Genomic DNA, 22,189 nt, shown 5'->3' with positions numbered 1-22,189 from the left:
AAGATAAGCTCATAATAACATTAGTCTTAAGTAATTAGACTTGTCATTAATCACCAAAAACAACTTAATGGCACTTGAACTTACAACCTGTCACCCCCTCACTCCATTCCTCTCCCTCTCTTTCTCGGGCCAAGGCCCACCTGTCAGCCTCTCCCCTCGATGACAGATGGTCCCCACCTATCGGTGCTAGCCTCCTCTCAGGCTGCCATCATCAACCTCATTAATTGCTCAATTAATTGATTTAAGACTTTTCTGTTTAGTTAAAAATTATAAAAAATTCTAAAATTCTTAACTAATTCATCTTGTCTCCGTTTTAGTCCATTCAAATTTCAATAAATTCAGAAAAATGCTAAGAATCCACTAAAAATGTAATCTTGTGCTTTTTCAAATAGAGTTTAAGTCTATTTTGTTTATTTTTATGCTTTGTTGCTTAGATTCAAAACGCGCTGGTTTACTTCGAGATTGTCGTAGAGGTACCTTAGGGATCTAAACAAGGCAAGTGACATTTATGTTTGATCATATTGCTCCTATTATTGTAAAATTCCCGCTTTATTTACTCGGACTTGTATTATTTATTCAAGTTGTTTATTGTATCTATTTTTCAGGCTTACCTATTATTATGTCATTGTTTATCTATCTTTATTTATGTTATACTAGCGGTAATTGAAGTAGAGTTAGACCTAGGTCATGCTTAGCTTTGCTTAGAACAAGTAGCACATGATATCACACTTTAATCATTGATAGATATGGATAGCTATTGATCATGATTCAATACCCGTAAGGGTTAATGCCAACTAAAATATTGACTAATGGTGGACTGTGGGTGTATGGTTTTAAGAGTCGCACCCATGGCAATTAAGGACTGGTTCACAGGAAACCCTGGAAGTTATTTTAGTGCTACCACAAGCCAGAGTGGGCAACGGTGGGGTCTGAAGTGTTATTGCGAACTATTCGACGTACCCAGGTGTTGACGCTGAAAATAACAATTAACGGTCACACACGTAGGCCTGGGAATCAATCTTAGACCATTCCAATGCAAGACCTAATTCTTAGAAATATCGGGCGTGCCAGTCAGTTTGATCCTGTAACTGACAAGATATAACATAGAAAAGTAGTTAACCCTGAATTCGCTATCGGCCGGATAGCCGATACCGCTCCAGGACCCTAGCGATAGACCAGACGACCGGCTTTACAGGAATTTCATGATAATAGGTAAAAATATGCTCAATCGGCTAAGTCAGAAGCATGATAAATATCAGATAAGTCAACCAACAAATTAATCTCAAAAGATCGGACCCAACGGAGACAGTTTTAAGATTACTCGGTCGATAGGACCGCTCCAACATTTATCATCCGCTAAATTGTTAGCCGATATAAGACTAAACATGGAATTTATACAATATACTGGAATGCTACACTAATTAATCGTATAAAACAATATCAACCAACAACATGTATGCCCATACCAGATCTAGAAGATCGAATCTAATCGAGACAGTATAGGTCTAAGCATAACCACGCATGACATCAGATAAATATTGTAGCACATGAATAATAAGATAGCAAAGCAGCGTAATCCACCGACCAATCTATTAAACTCAGCCGATCGGACAAACCTCCATAAGTAGATCGCACCAAACACATAGATCAGACCTAACCGAGACAGTATGCGACCCAGCGCGATATAACCACAGAGACACGAAGACCAGTAAGGTTAATAAACCGATCAATGAATTACTCAAGATAACGCTGGCTAGAACTCCAGCAGCATACCCTCGCAGGCCCCCAATCCAATCTGATAACATGAATCAAGCAAACCTAATTGATCGGACCAAACCGAGACAAAATTAGATCAGCAAGACTCACGCGAATAAATCAGATAGAAGAACTTATGAGAACTTGATCGAGAACTACCATTACCTTAAACCAAAACAGAATAAAATAATGATAGAGCTCAGCCCGCCGATCAACTAAACAGAAGATCGAATACAACCGAGATAGTTCTGCCTTAATTGATCGATGAGTTTTGACGAACTAGAACTTACATTGCGAAGCTGACAAACCCCGCACCGAAAGCTCGAGCAAGTCGATGATTTGAGGCGATGCGCTAAGTTCAATTGATCGAAAGATATTTTACAAGGATCCCGGGCACCTATATTTATAACCCCGGGAAATAACTTAACCGGATAAGAATCCGCTACCAACTAACTTTATATTATTCGAATTCTAATTAATCAACCGAATCCTAAACAAACTTCGAGATAAATTTAACTAATTTACACGGACTCACGGTTAAATACCGAACTTATCTCCAGGCTCTAGGCCCAATTGGACTCCTATTCTTGTTCAATTCGAACTCTATCGGATGCATCCTCCCCGCGTCCAGCTTCTTATCTCCAGCCGATCTGAGTTTCCTTATCCTATTCGATCTTTAATCGTGTTTCAATCAATAACGCCCATTTGCCAAAATCTGGCGTTAACACATGCCCCCCAATTTCGGAATAATTCATTGTTCCGAAATTTCCTCTTTTGTAACTGATTCCCGCTATCGGCTTACTGTTGTAATAGTACAGTTCAACGGTACCCTTGTTTTGGCGCACTGCGTTAACGGCTCTTTTCTGCCCGCCTGCTTTATAAGATCTCATTTTTCTCCAGAGTGAGGCACTTCCACCACTGCATTTCTCCTGCTTCTCAATCCTTCGCGCCCTGCACCTCTCGCTCGAAGTCACATCTCTCTGCCATCGTTCTTCAAAAAATCATCCTTCTCCCTGTTGCGCCCGATCAAGACCACTTGTCACACCCGGAGTTTTGTCCTAAGCCTTAAATCGTAAAAAAGAATTCGTAAATAACAATTGGCTTAATTAACTCAGGAAAAATCCCTCTAAAGAAATTAACTCAGTTAAATCGAGGCTCGCAAATCGATTAACTGGATTTAAATTCAAATTGCAGAAGTATAAAATTTGATCAAACAAATTAATTTAAAATTCGGCAAAAGTGGGGTTTTCCTTTTCCCTCCTTTTTCCTTTCTTTTTCCTTCCTTCTCAAATTGGGCCGAAGTCCAATTTTCCTCCCTTCCTTTTCTTTTTCCTTTTTCTTTTTCCTCTCCTTCCTTCCCGGGCCGGCCCAGCCGAGCCGGCCCATTTCCCCTCGGCCGGCCCAGCCGACCGGCTCTCTCCTCCTCCCCGCGCGCGCCCTGCCTGGGCCGCTGCCTCGGCGCAGCTCGCTCGCTCGCTCGCGCCGCGAAGTCCGTCGCCGCTCCCTCCTTCCTCGCGCCACTGACAGGTGGGGCCCACCTGTCAGCGACAGTAAACCCCGCCTCCGCGCCAGCCCGCGCGCCCGCGCCGCGCCGAGTCCGAGTCCGCGCCGCCGCCGCAACCGCCGCCGCCGCATCGGCCGCCGCCGAGACCGCGTCGTGCCCGACACGGTCTCCAACCTCCGCCCGCCCTAGCCGGCGCCGCCACCCTATAAATTCCGAGCCACCGCGCGCCGTCGCCCACTTTCCGCCTTCGTCCGAGCCGCCGCCGCGCTGTCGTCGTTCGCCGCCGCCAGTAGATCCAGCCGCCAGCCACCGGTCGTCGCCGTCCAGCTGCGTCACCGCCTCCGCCTCGCTGTCGCCGACCTGCTGTCGCCCTCGTCGCCGCCAGGGAGCCTCCCCAGCGCCACGCACTCCTTCGCCGCCCGGTCACCGTCGCGCCCGGTCTCCTCACCGTCGCCGATCGATCTCTGTCGCCACCGCCGATCTTCCGCTCCTACCCGCGTCGCCCCCTTCGCCTCTATCTCGCCGACTCGCCCGCGTGTTCGCCGCCGCCGGTGAGAATCCCCTTCCTCCTCCCCTCTCTCTCCCCTTCCCGGCAAAACCACACGGTAACCGTGCAAAACCACGCGGTAAGCCACGAAAACCGTGCGAGTTTAAATTCAAATTTTTTTGGATTCAAATTTGTCACGGTTTTTGCGGTTTTCGTGCGGGATCCGCGAGAGCGTGGTTTTGGCGGTTTACGCGGTAAGTGAAACCCTGGTCCGGCTCAAGGACCGGATGGTCCGGTCCCTACTAACCGCTGTTGTTTTGAAGAAATTTTCAGGATACCTATTCATCCCCCTCTAGGCTGTCTCCCTAGGACTTCAATTGGTATCAGAGTCTGTTCTTCTGAAAAGAGTTAAACAGAGTTAAACAGACCTACCAGAGGAGGGTAAATGGTAGAGAAAACCAAAACCCAAAAATCTTTCGCGGAATAAAAGATTACCTCTGGTTAGCCGCTCCTGCGATTACCTCTGGTAACGTCGTCCTATGGCGCCAATCTGGTTACGCCGCTCCTGAAATTAACTTGATCGCGTTGCTCCTGTGCCGTCAATCAGATCATCGAGAAAAACCGGTAGATGAAAGCAGAATCTGTAGATTGAATGCTCTCAACTTTATTGCTTCAACTAGTATTTACAAAGTGCAACAACAGCACTCCTCTCAAAATTGTTGATCTAGAATCAACAACTATTCAACTCTAATTTTCTAATTCTAAATCTCCAAAAGCACACCGGGGGCATACCCCTCGGTACCTATTTATATCAACAAAATCTATCTCTGACTAGGAATCAGACTCCTTATCCTAGTAGGACTCATCTCCAAAAATTATCTCCAATTAGAATCCAACTTTCCAAAATCAAGTCCCGCGCTACAGTACCCGGGTTGCTACAGTGTCCGAACCGGTTTGCTACAGTACCCGCGCCACTGTAGCAATCCGATTCATGTACCGCCTTCCTCTTTTTCTTATCTGATTTACTACGCGATTTTCCGATGCTTACACATGCAACATGTGAAGCCCGTTACGACTCCATCCCACACGGTGTTTCTCCACCATGTGCCATCTCGTATTCAACACTGTCACCCGGCATCCTTGATCGTCCGGACCTCAGCTCCTCCCTGAGCTTAGTCACGATCCCACCGCCGGTGACCGGTATTGACCTCCGAGAATCACGACTCTACTCCAACCATGTCACATGGCATTCCGACCATCCAGACCTCGGTTCCTCCCTAAACTTAGTCATGGTCCGCATCCCGACCATCCAGACCTCAGTTCTTTTCTGAACCTAGTCATGGTCCTTACCAGCCATTGACCACAGTTGACCTCAAGTCACCTGCACACACAGAGACAAACCAACCGCTTCCCGGCACAGATATCACAACCTGACCCACATTAGTCACACACACTCACACCAACACAATAACTGTTTACAAACTAAATCTATCAATTTACAAGCCAATTGTTCATCACAAAATATAGATCATGACTATGATCTTACAATCTCCCCCTTGATGAACACATTGGCAATAACTCCAAAATGCAACTCGAAAAACGCAAATTTGTTTTTAAAAAATAAAGACAAATAAATATGTCAAAAAGCATAAAATCGACTATATTAAAAATCGAAGCAAATTTTTATTTCTCCCCCTTTCAAGATGCATTTTATATATTGCTCCCCCTTTGACAATGATTCATCAAGAATATCAAAAGGAAAAATATAAAACATGTATATGCAATGCAATATTCAAAAACCTTGTCAAAATTTAACTCCTTTTTTTTTCTGAGAGCGTTTGCAATATACCAAAAGTAATTCAAGAGCATGTATTGCAATAACAAGTTAGATAAAATGACTAGTTAGCTAACAAGCATGCATTCAAGTTTAAACATGAATCATATCTATTACAATTAAGATCAAATCAACATTGAAAATTCGTGATTTCAATGATTTATAATGCAACATATCTACTAGCCTAACAAGGAAAGAATGACAATCACATATAGACCAGAAGATTAAAACATTCTTTCTCAAATTGACGTGCTCATTCTCAAGACAAACATATTTTGGGTACGTCCTTGTCGTAAAAACTATTTCCAAGGATTCGGCACCCATTATTTTTTCACATCGAATACGTCCTTGTCGTCAAGACTGTCCAAGGATTCGGTATTCATTTTTTTCTTTTCTTTTTTTTCACCACTTGAGACATTAAAAGAGCATATGAGCAATGTAAAAATCATCAAGCATATATATGAACGCCAATCATCCAAATTAGTGATAGTATCAATATTGCATATTTACTTAATTCAAGTAAAAGAATTATATGTCATGTATCATATCACTTAGATGTAAAAGCAGTGACTCATATCAAAACATGGAAACATACAAGCTAAGCCAGTAGCCACAAAACCTAACAAGTATTGCTAGCAAGCACAAGAATATACTTAAAGCATATAACAAAGCTCTCCTTTTAATTTTTTTTAATTTTTTTGTTTTTTTATATCACACCATGTATGCACAAACAAAATCAAAAGAACAAACAATATACACACTACAAGGAACCAAAAAACTCCCCCTCAATTGATGCCAAAAGGACAAATAACTCCAAATTCTCCATGAAAATAGACAACTGAAAAGCCTACTACAAAAGCAGATGTCGAAGCCTAAGTACTTGGGTTAGACAATAAAAACTTAGGAACCCAGTACTAAGACACACGACCAGAACCAACAGAAGCAAAACCAGTAGAAAATTCAACATGTTTTCGGTTGGAAGAAACTGCCTGAAGCCGGTTTGACCGTGGGTTTGGTCTAACCGATAGTCGGTCTGATCGCTGGTACAAAGTCGGTCTGACCGTCCTTCGAGAAGAAAAACTCGATTTTTGCCATTTTGATTTTGCAAAAGCAATTTCTCTTTGTTTTTTCTGTTTTCGAGTAAGTCTAAAACAAAAACCGACCAAGTGTCCATCTTTTCCACAAAAAGAGCAATTATATTTTTCTTGAGAAATAGATGGTTTTGAACTTTTTGTTTTTGTTTCTTTCAGTGTTTCAGAAGAAGAGGACATAAAACCAGCAGACTTAAAAACTGTTTTTTCATTACTTGGTTTTGTCAAAGTTTTGAAACCAACACCACTATTGCAGCTAGTCACTTTTGATTGATCCAAAATCATGTTAAGTTGTTTCTTACCATCAGAAAATCTTTTCAAAGAACTTTTCAAATAAGAAACCTCTTTTTCAAGATTAGCACAGTTTTTGCAATCAACCTTGACACTTTTGCTATTATAACATTTGGGGCAAGAAAGCACTTCATTAGTTTTCACAATTTCTTTCATGTACTCAACACGAGCTAAAGCATATTTTAACTTCATCTTGTTTGATGTGCATGTCGAGCAATCTAAAATATCACGGTGTTGCTTTAACTTTTTAGCACAAAGCATGTTAAACATCGAACTAGCATAAAAAGCAATTTGATATTTCTTCAACATCTTTTTAGTTAAAAACAACTCATCACAAGTGCGTGTAAGCATGGCAAAACCAAGAGCAAAAGAAGATTTAGTTTTCAGATCATGTGAAATATTAATATCTCTAATTTTTGAAATTTCATGCATCAAAACCTCACAATTTTTGCAATTATCATCATTAGGAATAAGAGATTTTAATCTAGCAATTTCAGCATTAAGAGATTCAATTACAAACTCTTGTTTCTTATACATCTTCTCACATTTTTTATTTTTTGCACTTAAAATAAGAATAGTTTGTTCAAGAGAACTTATCTCATTGTCCTCACTTAATTCTGATTCATCACGCGACATGAGGCAAACACCGGAGATGTGCCTTCCTTTATTTTCATCTTCTTCACTATCTCCATCTACATCGCTTAGTGGCTCAAAGGCGGCGCAGACTTGATCCAATATCTTCCTGAAAGATTCCTTTGACCTCCTTCCTCTAAATGAACTCTTCGGCTTATCATCCTTGAACTTGTCTCCATTGTCGTCCTTCTTCGCTCTCCTGAGCTTGGGACAATGAGATCGGATGTGATCTAGTCCTCCACATGCAAAGCAACGAATTGGACCTCCTCTTTTCTTGAACCTGATATTATTCATAGCTCGAGACAACTTGTTAATAAGCGTAGCCAAGTCCTTCTTCTCGAGTTGCTCGAGTTGATCATCGGACATGGCGTTAAAAGCAGAAAAAGCATTAAGTGCCGATGAAGAAGAGCCATTATCGAAAGAGGATGCAGGAGAACCCAAAGCATTAGACTTAGACTCAACTTTACGGATAGAATATTCATCTCATGAGTTTTGAGTTTAGTGTAAAGCGAATCTAAAGTCAAAGCAGACATGTCCACAGACTCCTGAATAGATGTAACTTTCATCTCCCAAATAGACATATCAAGACCATTCAAAAAGTGTCGAGAAACTTCAGATTGAGAATAGTTTGTTTCAAAAGAAGCATCAACATATCGAAGATTGCTTAAAACTTTATTGAAACGAGCAAGGTAATCATCCAAGGACTCTCTAGATTTCATCTCAAATTTCATGTAATCTTTTTTAAAAACATCTTTGCGAAGTTCCTTGATATTGGAAGTCCCTTGATGAAAATTGTTTAGGGCTGTCCAAATCTCATTCGCAGTTTCAAGATGAGAAACACGATCAAAATCAGAACGAGATATTCCATTAAGTAAAATATTACGAGCTTTGCAATTATTTTAAAATTGAGTTTTTCGAGCAGCGGTATTAATATGATTAGGAATTTCATAGGGATTTTCAACTTTTATCCAAATATCATAATTCTCGGCCATAATATACGATTTCATCTTTTTGCACCAATAGGGAAAATCAGTACCATCCGACACATGGGGCTTAGTTGAAAATTTATTAGCCATAGCAACTGAAGATCAAATAAAAATCCAAAAAGAAGTAAACGAGGCTCTGATACCACTTGTAGGATCGAAACAGAGTTAAACAGACCTACCAGAGGGGGGTGAATGGTAGAGAAAACCAAATCCCAAAAATCTTTCGTGAAATAAAAGATTACCTCTGGTTAGCCGCTCCTGCGATTACCTCTGGTAACGCCATCCTATGCCGCCAATCTGGTTACGCCGCTCCTAAAATTAACTTGATCGCGTTGCTCATGTGCCGTCAATCAGATCGTCGAGAAATACCGGTAGATGAAAGAAGAATCTATAGATTGAATGCTCTCAACTTTATTGCTTCAACTAGTATTTACAAAGTGCAACAACAGCACTCCTCTCAAAATTGTTGATCTAGAATCAACAACTATTCAACTCTAATTTTCTAATTCTAAATCTCCAAAAGCACACCGGGGGCATACCCCTCGGTACCTATTTATATCAACAAAATCTATCTCTGACTAGGAATCAGACTCCTTATCCTAGTAGGACTCATCTCCAAAAATTATCTCCAATTAGAATCCAACTTTCCAAAATCAAGTCCCGCGCTACAGTACCCGGGTTGCTACAGTGTCCGAACCGGTTTGCTACCGTACCCGCGTCACTGTAGCAATCCGATTCATGTACCGCCTTCCTCTTTTTCTTATCCGATTTACTACGCGATTTTCCGATGCTTACACATGCAACATGTGAAGCCCGTTACGACTCCATCTCACACGGTGTTCCTCCACCATGTGCCATCTCGTATTCAACACTGTCACCCGGCATCTTTGATCATCCGGACCTCAGCTCCTCCCTGAGCTTAGTCACGATCCCATCGCCGGTGACCGGTATTGACCTCCGAGAATCACGACTCTACTCCAACCATGTCACATGGCATTCCGACCATCCAGACCTCGGTTCCTCCCTAAAATTAGTCATGGTCCGCATCTCGACCATCCAGACCTCAGTTCTTTCCTGAACCTAGTCATGGTCCTTACCAGCCATTGACCACAGTTGACCTCAAGTCACCTGCACACACAGAGACAAACCAACCGCTTCCGGGCATAGATATCGCAACCTGACCCACATTAGTCACACATTCAAACCAACACAATAATTGTTTACAAACTAAATCTATCAATTTACAAGCCAATTATTCATCACAAAATATAGATCATGACTATGATCTTACACGCACTTTGCGCCTGTCATGCCGGTGAAAGCTCTCGCCCTCACCCTCAACTTCGCCTGCTACCGCTCCAGCGCCTAACGCCGAATGCCGCCACTCCAACCGGCCGGCGCCGGCTCCCGCTCCCACTCCGGCGCTCACCTCTGGCACCCCAACAACGCCCGCGCCCCACGCTCCCGGCTGCCGTCGCGCCCGCGCTTCCGGCCGACGCTGACTCCGTCACCTGCTCCCGCGGTCCCGCCCCAACTAATCCGGTGGTAAACACACGTCTTCTTTCCCTTCCTTCACGCACTTGAAGTTTCGGTGTGCTATGAGTCACTGTATTTTCTTCCCGACTAGAGCACGCTAGCCTAACCTCTATCTCTCTCTCAACTCAGGTCATTAACAGATTTTACTGTATCTTTTTCTATACTGCTTAACACAACTACTCTTTGTGTTCTATTTGAGTGATTGAGTCAATCCTGATGTAAAATTAAGTGCGTGGATTTTTTTGAAGGGTCATTTGATGAATGATGATATATGTTGTTACACAGAGAAGATTTTGCTTCATGCTTACTGGATGATTGTTAACTGATCTGATCCCTCCCATATATAACTAACCCGTCACAGTGTCTCACCAACCTATTTTAATTTTTTATATAGTAATGATTTTTTGGTGAACATATCAATTTTAATTTTATACACATATACATGCTGACTGAATAGGTATAGAATGTATTTAGGAATGTGCAAGTGATAATGTCAAAATACAACTTATTTCTGTTTTAATTGATCAATTGGGGAGTCCCTGAATTGAAGGAAAACCCCATGGTTTTGCAATTTATCGTTAGCATTAAACATTAGATATGATTAAATACTTTTCAAGGCATGTATCATCTTAGTTAAGTTTTGATAGGAGCAGTGCTTATTGGAAAAATATTTTTTCGCAGCACTACTGATGGGAAATGATATTTTTCAGAACAATTTGGAAAGGATTTTACCATAGCATTGCTGATTGGAAAGGTACAGGTATGAAGTTAATTAATTTAATACGTGGTCAGGAACTTACCACTCTGCAATTCGATAGCTGCAATTTTATATTTTTCTTAACAATACAGATAATGCGCACCCAAAGATTAATTGTTCTCTGTGATACATGTGCCACTGAACTTAAATTGCAACTTTTCTCTCTTGACTAAATAATTAGTGACATGTTACCAGCGGCTTGTTGTTTTGCACTCTTTGGAGCCTGCACCAGGTGAAACCCGGCCCCCTTCAAAGTTGCAGCTTATTGTTGAAGCTAAATATTTTACTAAGTTTCATGAAAGCTTCTGGAGTTTGGAAGCAAACATTTCAGTATCCTGTCTCTTGCTTTAGATCACCCTTTTTAAAAATATTTTATTGGACATGATGAAACAAAATATGACCATATCATGATACCATATTTACATGGGATGTCTTTACTTAGTGTGTTGTTTCTGAATTCCGCTGCGTGTAATCTTAGTGAATTTATCCTTGCTATGTACTTCATGTTAGTAAAATAAACCTTGATATATATTATTAATGAAACTCTCTAGCAATACTCGATGGCTATCGTTTAGGCCCGGCCAATCACGCCGAACCCTCTACACGACCCTCTTACAATTTTGCTTTGCACTAAATCAATATGCACCAACTGCTAAATTTTTTGGTACTGTTGTAACAAAATTCGGTTTTGTTCCCACAATTTCCACAGTAGAACACCAACAATGGAGATCATGAGATTTCTTTGTAGCTGTATACCCATCTGAAATTCAGTATGTTTTTTGTAGCTGTTTTTCTTGTTTTAACCGGCATTCACATGTTTTATGACAGAGAACTGAGAACGTCAAGTTTGCACGGGAGACGACAAACACCAATATAATGGCCATGTCGCGCATTGAGAACATAGGAACACCTCACCAGCAATGGTTGTGAGCAAGATGGATTTGCCACGATAAATTTACTAGAATCTATTGAACTTTGAATTTTAATCTAGCTATAGTCCTATACTGGCTCTTTGCTTTCAATTTCTTTCTGTGCTTTTTATTATCCTTCTTTTGTAGATGACAACAAGGCTGGATTTGTTGGACACCATTCTACAATACACTAGATTCTATTATTTTATTGAGGTGGTGATAAATGTATATGCTTGCTGACCATAAGATGTGAGCAGTGTGTCATCTTCTATGCAAATTATGTTTAAGCATTGAGGAATTTTTTTCTTCAATTTAAGGTGTGACCTTGTTAGCTCAAATTATCCTATGTTCCAAATGTTGCAATGGTACACGAGGATATACAAGTTCTTAACCAAATATTTTTAGTTTTATCCAGAGATATTGTGGACTCTTTTTTCCAATCAGATACTTTAGATAGTATAGTTGTTTGAATGCCAAATAGACATATATATGTTACTCTGAGGTTTCTAAAATTTTTTCAAGTTATGATAAATTGTATATATTTGGTATTATTGTTTGTTCTCTATTTTTGTAAATAGGGTAATGGAGAGTTATGTCGTATATTAAATTTCACATTTGTATGTTCCGTGGGATATATGTTTCATAGGAATATTATAATAAACTTAATTGCATCTATATACTTACCATGACATATAGTACAGAAACGTGCCTTGCACGTGCACTACTACTATCCTTTTTTATATATTTTTACGCATAAACTGATTTGCTTTTGAACACTTCTATTTGTCATCATACTTTATATACATGTTTAGATAAGTCAGTTTTCTTAATCACGACAAATTATAGTAACGAATCAACTGAATTGCATGTTTTTGAAGTTCATTGTAATTTTATGGATTAGTATGTGGTGCAGTGGTGCCATATATTTTTTTGAATGAAGTCAATAACATATCAAACTCACACATCTGTTAATAGATACTCCATCCGTTTTATATTATAAAACTTTTTGGGTTTGCCTACATTTATCCATATATCAACATATATGTTTAGATTTATTAGCATATATATGAATTTAATCAAGGCCAGAAAATTGTATAATGTGGACCGGAGGGAATAACATTTGGTTCTCTTATTATGGGTTATGTGCAATTTTAGAAATTCTAAAGAGCAGTTCTGACATAGATGATATTTTATTATGCAGTTTAAAATCATACACATAATTTTGTGCTTATTTCATATGGATCAAAACGTGCCTTGCACGTGCACCATTACTAGTCACTAATCAAAATTAACCTAAGTTGTTAGGCTTGATGCAGAGTAAGACTAAACAAGTAACTAAGTTATATTTTGTAATCCTAGGGTGACAGTGGCTCAATTATATCACTAGGAAAGTAAATCGCACTTTCTAAGTCTAATTTTGCAATCCTAGGTTGAAATGATCACAAGTATGTCTCTAGAAATGTAAATTGCACAAATATAAATGCGGCCAGTAAGAGAGACAATGAGACAAGCAATTTTTCACCGAGGTTCGAAAACTCGCCGGTTTCGGCGAGCCTAACTCCACCGCTCAACCACAAAGCCACCGCACGCCTCCTTCATCAAGGGGTGGGCAAGGCGGCAGCCGGCCCAAGAAGAGGACTACCTAAGCCTCGATCACTAGAGTTGTTCTTTCTCCACTCCGGAGATGGCGAACACCGAGCCACTCACAAACCGGCATCGGACCTCTTTCACAACTTCTTGGACAGATCACCGGGCAACTCCTCCACAAGCCGTCTAGGAGGCGGCAACCTCCAAGAGTAACAAGCGTTGACCCAACATGGAGATGATCAAGTGCCACACTAGCTCTAAAATAAAGCAATGCACTTGACTCTTGGCTAGAACTCCCTCTAACGCACTAAATGGATGAACCCTAAGCTCAAATGAGTGTGGGAGAGATGCAAGGGGTGTGAGCAATTGAAATGGCAGCCAAGAGAGCTCCCTTACTAATGGTGGGGGAGTATCTATACCCCCACCAACAAGTTCTAGCCGTTGGGGTCGAAATGCCCCAACTCTGTGTACTGCCGGTCTGACCGGAGGTATCTGGCTAGTCAGACCGTACTATTGTGCAACGGCTAGAAAACTAGCCATTGGAGCTCTGACAGATGATGTTATCAGCCTGGCTGGTTAGTTCGGAGATGAATGGCCGGTCAGACCGACCTTAGCTCAGTCAGACCGCCATCAGCTCAGTCTGACTGACTGTGGCTCCGTCGACTCTGTATCGGCCAACCCGAGGGGCCAAAAATCCACCTCCAAGGAGCCGGTCAAACCGCCCATAGATGCCCAAGTACCTGTGGTCAGACCAGCCGAACCAGTCGGTCAGACCGCCACTATGTGGCCAGTCAGACCGGCCTGTGGACTACGGTCAGACCGCAATGGCATGCTCGGTCTGACCGAGCTTGGTCTGGCCGACTACAGTGAACTTTGAATGAATGAAAATATGTTTCAAGTGTTTATGTAAATGACCTAACGTGGCAATTAAACTCATCTCTTTGCTAGGTCATTACCCCTCTTAATAGTACGGTAAAGCTAAAAACAAACTATCAAATTCGATCGCCCTTCGCCTCGATCTATTTAAAGTTAATACCCGAGTTTTACCGTTTCTTTTCTTCGCTCCGTGCCTTCAATCTTTTAATCCTTCGATAATCATTCATGTGCATCAAGGACGTGGTACTGAATCAAATATTTAGCGCTTGTCATTAATTATCAAAATTAACAACGGGGCCTTAGATGCTTCACCACCAACACTGGAGGAGGACAAAGACGAGGCAGCGGCTGGAGGACGGCATGGAAATCGTATCGTTCAAACACTGTGCTCTCACCATCGTGCAAAGTCAGTAATAAGCCCCTCTATTTTCGTTCTTGCTCTTGATTTGTTCTTATCTTTAGAAATCTCGGTTGATATTGTTCTAGGTCTCTACAAAGATTTTTGCATAGCCAGCAGCAATTGTATCTAGAGAAGTCGAGCAGGAGCAGACAAACTTTAGTTGATCTTGGGTGAGAGAAGATAATTGACACCATTTTGGCATGAACTTTGCTTATCTCCTCTCATCCAGACAAAGCCAACTAAAATAAGTATCGGCAAAAACCATATTGACATAATTGAGCTTTCAGAAAATAAGTACTAAAATTTGTGTTTTGAGTTAACTATTTCCTTATGAACAAATATACTTTCGTTGTAAAGCACGGATATATACCTAGTTAAGAAAAAAAAAGAGAAAAAACCTGCAGTAAGCAAAAGACTCGCATCATATTGAGACTTCCTCCTGCCTCCCTCTTCTCAACTTCTACGGGCTGGTTGGCTGGCTGGCTGAATATCAATCCTGCATACTCACGCATGCGTACGCTACGCACTAACGCAGAGGCTGCAGCACTCTTGTTCCCGTCCGCCCACAAGCGCACGACGACCAACCTCCTGGCTGGTGGCTCAGCGGCTCCTATTCTCCAAACCTCCGCTCAAGTTTTCCTCCGTTTAATATTATAAGACTTGATTCATCTATATATTAATGTATATGTTTCATGTATATGTCTAGATTCATTAGTATATAAATAAATCTAGAAAATACCATAAGTCTTATAATATAAAACATGGTGATTATGTTCCAAATCCTAACGGTGTGGCGTAGATTTTCATTATGTGAATACAATAGATCAATGAAGCTAGAAGGGAAAAATACCTGGTTACTTTTAAAAACTTAGGCCTGGAACACGACAAGAAAGAATTTAGACTTTGTGAATTTGGAGACATTTATGTGATCTACTTATTTTTTAGATTTGCTCCCATCCAACAAAAAATATCTTAAGGTACCAAATCGTTTCCCACCATTGGATCTAGCTGAGTAGGATGTGTACTTTTAGATCCAATGTTCAAAAATGAGTTGGTACCTCGAGATACTTTTTATTGGACGAATCTTCTGATTTTTTTTAGTCTGAAACAGGAAGAGAAAAAGAATGGCCATGTTTTTAATTTGAGAGGATTTTTGACACATTTAGAGTGCATTTGGTTTGTGGGATTTACGATATGATCACCACTTTTTTCGAGGTTGAAGGAGAAGGCTCAGATTTAGCCACCACCTAGAGAATATTCTCTTCAGATGTTAGAAATCCAACTTCGAGCAAAATGGGTAGAGAAGGCAACTAGGGAAATTCACGCGGGCGCTCACCTCTCCTCGTCTCCTCCCATCACGTTTTTTTTTTCTCACCTTCCTTTTACCTCCTCACCACAGAACCCTAATCCTTATACATGTTGTTGATGATGTGGATTAATACAAAGTATTTTTCTTTACAGGAATGTGTTACAGCTATGTACAAAGAAGGGATTGCAAGAGGAACGACATTGTAGTGGTGAGTTACATGCTCTAATTTAATTCATGCGCGTGTCTTTTTACTGTAGTGATCAACATGCAGAACCGTCTCCCGGATCCAATGGTGCATCATGCACCTAGTAACATACACTCTTCACCTCTGACGTTGATCTTGCTCCTCGTGTGACCGGCAATCTTGGCCAAACTTTTAACACATCAGCATGGCTAGGAAGAGTGCAGAGTACACTGGAAAGAGAGGGAAAGCAACGTGCTATGTCACCTAAACATTCACTAAAACAAATTAACAAGAAAAATTAATATGAGATATATCACTTCCATGAATATGTATATACTAGTTTCGATTTAATTGTGTCTTTTGTTAAAACTTGTAAAAAGCAAATTTGAACTTGTATTGTTGTAGAGTGATACATCTTATATTAATCCATCTTGTTATATTTTTATAACTATTTATGTGACATGCAGTAAATGAATGGATGCTCAACCGAGGAATGAAAATCCAACTCTGAAACTTGGTTCGGTTGTTAAAAGTTATTTTTTTATAGTTAGGTGTAATTGCACCTAAATGCATATACACATGTAACTTATAACTTATAGATAATTGTATAAAATTCGTAGAATTTCACCAGGTAATTTCAGGGGTGGAACCTGAAAATATCAAAGCCTAGGGCTGAGCTAGCATGGTCTTATTTATTTTTAAAATTTATATGATAATTACATGTAATTTGAATGATATTTTGGGCCTAGGTCTAGGGCTGAAGCACTAATTGGCTTGGCCTGGTTCTGCCACCGGGTAAATTGTAATGCCATAAGCCATTACACGAACATTCAAGTCTAAATTGGATCTACACATTGAAAAATGAAAACAATAAATTTGGGGTGGGTATGTGCTACCATTTCTTTTTCCATAACTATTTAGATCAGGTGCGATTACTTGGTGTAAAAAAAGAATCCTTGGTGGCTGCACTCCTGTAGTGTTCAGTGTTGGTTGCATACTCAGGCAGCGAGCAGGCGTGGCATGCCATGGCATGGCATGCGCCCGTTCGACTCGGATCTGAAACGCGCGAATCGGTCCATGGCCGCAGGTTTGTTCGCGCGCGAATCATCATGCATCATCAGTGTTCTCCTCTTGAATAGCAACCTACTCTTCCTCTTTCGATCGTCTCACCTCCACATGGTCATCCGCTCCCGGCCGCCGGCGTCCACCGAAGCCGGCCGCCGCGGTTGTCGCGCGACGAGCTTCCCGGCGGCGAGCTGCTGCTGTGCTGGTCGGCCTTGACATATGAAAGTATAGCTGGTACAGATGGTCGGCAATGGAGGTGTTCGAGGACGCGCACTTCGTCCGGCTCCGGTGCTCCGTCGTCCGCCGCGGCAAATACCTCGCCGCGGAGGACGACGGCCGGCGGGTCTGCCTGTCCGCGCAGCGGGGCGCGCACAACACGGTGTGGGCCGTCGAGCACGTCACGGGCGACGTCCCCGGCGCCGCGCAGGGCCCCTACGTCCGCCTCCGGGGCGCCTACGGGCGGTACCTCGTCGCCACCGACCTCCAGGCGCGGGCGGGCCCCGCCCACGGCGTCACCGCCGAGCAGCGCGACGCCGACCACCACCCGACGCCCCCCGGGTGGGCATGGCAGGCGCTCCCCCGCAGGAGCTCCCTCCTCCTCCGCAACGGCACCGGGCGCTACCTCCGCGGCAACGGCAGGTACCTCCGGTGGCGCACCGCCGTCACCGTCGCCGGCGACAACGCCAGCCCGATGATGCTGTGGACGGTGGAGGTCGTCCCGCCCAAGCCCGGCCGCGTCACCCTCGTCGATCCGCCGGCCCAGGTGACATGACATGACATACAAGTATACAACTGATCCGCCGGCCATTGTACTGTACGTGTATATATAATGAGCAGCTGATCCGGCGGCGGCGAGGTCCGGCGACGGAGCGGGAGACGGAGAGGGTGGTGCGGTTCGTGCGGGCGGACGAGAGCGGCGAGTTCGAGGAGAGCGAGTGGGTGTCGATGCGGGTGAGCAGCAACAGCCTGATGCACCTGCGGCTGACGCTGGCGAACCGGCTAGGGCAGAACAGGGACGCGCTCCACACCACCATCTGCGTCCGCGCCGGCGCCTACGCCCGCCTCTCCCCTCTCCTCGTCGACCTGCCCATCGGCAACGACCGCATCGACGTCGTCGTCGTCTCGCACGGCACACCAGGTCATGGCATCACATGCTCTAGCTCTTGGCTGCGTTCCAAACTAAAGGTTACAAAAGGCAATTAGCCGCGCGGAAAACGATAAATGTCATTAGCACATGATTAATTATATATTATTTATTAAAAATTTGAAAAATAGTGTTATTTGAACTTTTAAAACAATTTCTATATAGAAAGTTTTTTCACGAAATACATTATTTAAAAAACGTGCTAACGGAAAACGAGGAAAACGAGGAAGAGTTTAGCCTAACATGCTAAGTGGCTATTTGGACCGAGGGAATTTTTTTGTCCCTTGTCACATCGGATGTTTGGACGTTAATTAGAAGTATTAAATATAGACTGATAACAAAACTAATTGCATAAATAAAGGTTATTTCATTAGACAAATTTTTTAAGCCTAATTAATCCATAATTAGCAAATGTTTACTGTAGCATCACATTTGTTAATCATGTAATAATTAGGCTAAACAGATTCGTCTCGTGAAATAGTCCAGAGTATGAGATGGATTTTATTAATAATCTATATTTAATATTTCTAATTAGTATCCAAACATTCAATGTGATAGGCACTAAAAAAATCAGGGGAAAACAACCACCCTCTAAAACAAACGCAGCCTTTGACGAATACATGAATGGATTATAATTTTTAATTTATAACCGTATGTTTTCCAAACTTCTAAAGTGTGAGATATTTAAATTTAGAAAACAAAATTAGGTTATAATTACCCTAAAGTTATTCAGCTCGTCAGCATAAAAGAACACACCATACATGCTGATCATATTTTCAGTAGCATTGCTCGTAACAGTTCATCATTCACTTTCATATTACCAATTGCTTACTGATTTGCTGTTCTACTCTATACGGATGAAATTTTCAGTGGATGATGAGTTGAAGTACCCCTGTGTGGATGCTTGATGTAGAACAAGAAGCCAGCAAATCATGGTGCCATGCATGAAAGTAGCTAGGACAGCAACCAGTACTTGAAAATTAATCTGGCATCCTACAGATGGAAGTACAGAAGATTAAGAGACAGGTGTTAGGATTTAATATGTTCTTTTGGCATCACTTGGATCAGTGCTGGGGATTAATTAGTTGGGCTGATAACCACCATTTCTTCAGTGTACGCAGCGTATATTCTCGGTCTGGTAATTGGTCGATATGCATGTACCGGAGACAGGTATTAATTGGAGACGAAGGCATTAGGCCGGGCACAACTTGTCCAAGTGTTTAGCGTATCATAACGTAGAATATGTAGCAATTAATTAAGCAATATATGTACTAGTTTGATAGAAATTGGTGTGTCAGGATAGAAAGGGCCTGTTTAGGGGAGTTTTTCTCAGCTGCAGCTTCTCCCAAAAGCTGCTTCTGTTAGAAGCTGCCCAAAACGGTCCACAGTTTCTGAGATACAGATTCTAAAGATGAACTAACAATCCATTAGCTGAAGAAGCTGTGTTTAGGAGCTTTTTCAGATTGTCAAAAGCTGGCTATCAAACAGCTGCTTCTTAGAATCTAAAGCTCTCTCAAACAGCCCTAAAGGTTCGGTATCCCAGGACAGGATCAGCCATATCGCATGAGTCAGTAGATTGTGTATTAATGAATAGAACAATTAAATTATCCTTTTTATTGTATAATTGTCCGATTGTTGGTGTGTGTCTATATATATATGTCTATTGGAGATGTATTAGACTTGAAAAGGAAATGTCTATTGTGTATAAACACGGTATAAACATAGGCACTTATAATTAACGCATGCACACTTGCTCCTGTGAACACACGCACGCAAGCTCATCCTACTGAATTTTTTAGAGAAATGCTATTATTTTAATGGAAAATCGCAAGATTAGACGGCGGTGACGGGGAATCGCGGGAGTAGCCACCTGTCGAATGGACGAATCGCGACAAGGGGCATGTCGACCGGCGGGAGGTCGACAGGCCTTGCCCATGGCGCTGTCGAACAGCCGAGAGCATATCGAACCGGGGAGGGACGATAAGTCGGACCCTATCGAACGGGGGCAGGTCGACAAGTCCCCCCTCCCCCGGCAGCATCTGCTATGAGCGGCAGCTTTTCAGCTTTTTCAGGGCGACAACTTTTCAGCTTTTTCAGGGAGCATCTGCAGCTTTTGCGCCTGTCGAACGGGGGGAGAACGACAGGCCGGCAACATCTACTTTGTTTTGCTTTCGCTTTTCCAGCTTTTGCTTTTCCTTTCGCTTTCGACCACGCCTTTGCGCAAATTTCTCCACTCAACGTACCAACAACAAAATTTTCGGAGTGTCCACTTCACCTACCGCAACAGCGAAAATTCGATGCCCCTCGCTATATAACAGCACCGAACACACACTAGCGAAATACAGAAACTTAGAACACATTTCCTTCTTCACCGTGAGAAAGGTTCCATATCCGTGAAGCAACCAAGGTTACCAAGCAGACTATGCCGAACAAGTAAGTTAGCATCACCAATCACCCTTTCAGTTTCTTCTAGTCGCTAAATATGCTAGTTTTGTGTATTCGTGAAACGCAAATATAATTATGTACATATTAAATAAATACAATTAATTATCTACTTTAATATTTTACAAATATTCAAGTGTTCAATATTATTTTCATATAATTTATCGGTTGGTATACTTCAATGTAGGGAAAATATTACTGTACAAATTTATATTTGCATGTAAAGAATACATAAATGTACCTTACTCAAGTACTAGAAGAAACTGAAAAGGCATTGATGATCTAATTTACCTGTTTAGCCTAGTCTGCTTATGGAAAGGAGTAAGGATGAATCGTTATTCGACATGTTGTTAAAATAAAATCAGTTTGTAGTTTCGGTTTAATGGTAATATTTGATAAGTTGACACCTAGTCAGAAGAAATGGTACTTACAACGAGATCGTCGTCGACAATGCAAGGGCAAACGAATCATCAAAAATCTTGGAACCATTGATGTAGATTTGGTACGGTGGCCCGCGCACATTGCGCGGTTAGCATCGTTACAAACTATTGCTATATAGAGAATATTATCTTGATAATAATTAGTTTTTAATAGTTAATTTGAATTTAATTTTTTTAAATATATTTTTAAATGGCACCTCATTTACTTGTATTCTTGTACATAAAGTCTTCTCTACAAAATATTTAAATTATAATTACAAATTTATATATTTTTAAATTTTATTTATATATTGACCTTTTCTCTTAATTTTTCCTAATGTTTAAAATTTTAGATCTTTCTAAATTGTATTTATAGATGAACTCTTCCCTCAATATCAATTATTTTAAAAATTTTAGTATAGAGTTTGAAATTTTCTAAACTGTATTTACACATTAACTCATTTTATTTTTCTTTATTTTTAAGTCCTAAATTGTATTTATAGATGGACTCTTCCCTCAATATCAATTATTTTAAAATATTTAATCCAAGATTTATTTGCCCATGGATTTTTTTTCTTTTTTTTCTTTTTTTCTCTTATAGTTGTCTGATTAAAAATATTTTTTCTTTTTTTTTCTTATATGATCCATCCGATTGATTTCCCTTCTTTTACTGCTATTGATTGCTCTGTCCGATTGAATCAAGAATTTATTACCGCGACGTACATGGATGCATGGACTTTTTTCTCAATTGTTCGATTGACGTGTTTTTAATTGCAATTGCTTTTTCTTTTTTCCTATTTTTCTTCGAGTAACCTCAGAATTTCTAGCTCGTGAGAGACAACGTGGATGCTTCTTTTTCTATTACTTTATGTATATAATAAATTGGATTTATGGTTATGGTTTAGGGCAACCATTGTTGTATATAATAGATGTCATTAAAGGTTAAGCATGTCGCGTGCAACAGTGTTTTAACAGATG

The 22,189-nt window shown here is 41.2% G+C and overlaps 2 protein-coding genes and 1 long non-coding RNA gene across 3 annotated transcripts; 2 read left to right on the top strand and 1 right to left on the bottom strand.

Annotated features, from left to right (window-relative positions):
• Nucleotides 1–7,441: 7,441 nt before the first annotated feature.
• On the bottom strand, nt 7,442–9,079 carry LOC121054432. Its single transcript, XM_040523951.1, has 3 exons — nt 8,824–9,079; nt 7,556–7,875; nt 7,442–7,446 (listed from the first exon to the last, which is right to left on the bottom strand). Exons 1-3 carry the CDS (start codon nt 8,862–8,864, stop codon nt 7,442–7,444), a joined length of 366 nt encoding a protein of 121 aa, XP_040379885.1. The 5' UTR covers nt 8,865–9,079.
• An 893-nt stretch (nt 9,080–9,972) lies between these two features.
• LOC121054564 lies at nt 9,973–12,116 on the top strand. The gene is made up of 3 exons (XR_005811954.1): nt 9,973–10,126; nt 10,799–10,871; nt 11,703–12,116. It is a non-coding gene; the product is annotated as an uncharacterized LOC121054564 (long non-coding RNA).
• A 5,190-nt stretch (nt 12,117–17,306) lies between these two features.
• LOC107305521 lies at nt 17,307–20,059 on the top strand. Its single transcript, XM_040524473.1, has 3 exons — nt 17,307–17,969; nt 18,044–18,344; nt 19,221–20,059. Exons 1-3 carry the CDS (start codon nt 17,457–17,459, stop codon nt 19,256–19,258), a joined length of 852 nt encoding a protein of 283 aa, XP_040380407.1. The 5' UTR covers nt 17,307–17,456; the 3' UTR covers nt 19,259–20,059.
• Nucleotides 20,060–22,189: the final 2,130 nt, after the last annotated feature.

The sequence above is a fragment of the Oryza brachyantha genome, chromosome 5 (genome assembly GCF_000231095.2).
Source record: "Oryza brachyantha chromosome 5, ObraRS2, whole genome shotgun sequence".
Lineage (NCBI taxonomy): Eukaryota > Viridiplantae > Streptophyta > Magnoliopsida > Poales > Poaceae > Oryza > Oryza brachyantha.
The sequence above is the reverse complement of the archived record's forward strand: the minus strand, read 5'-3'. Positions and strand labels throughout refer to the sequence as shown.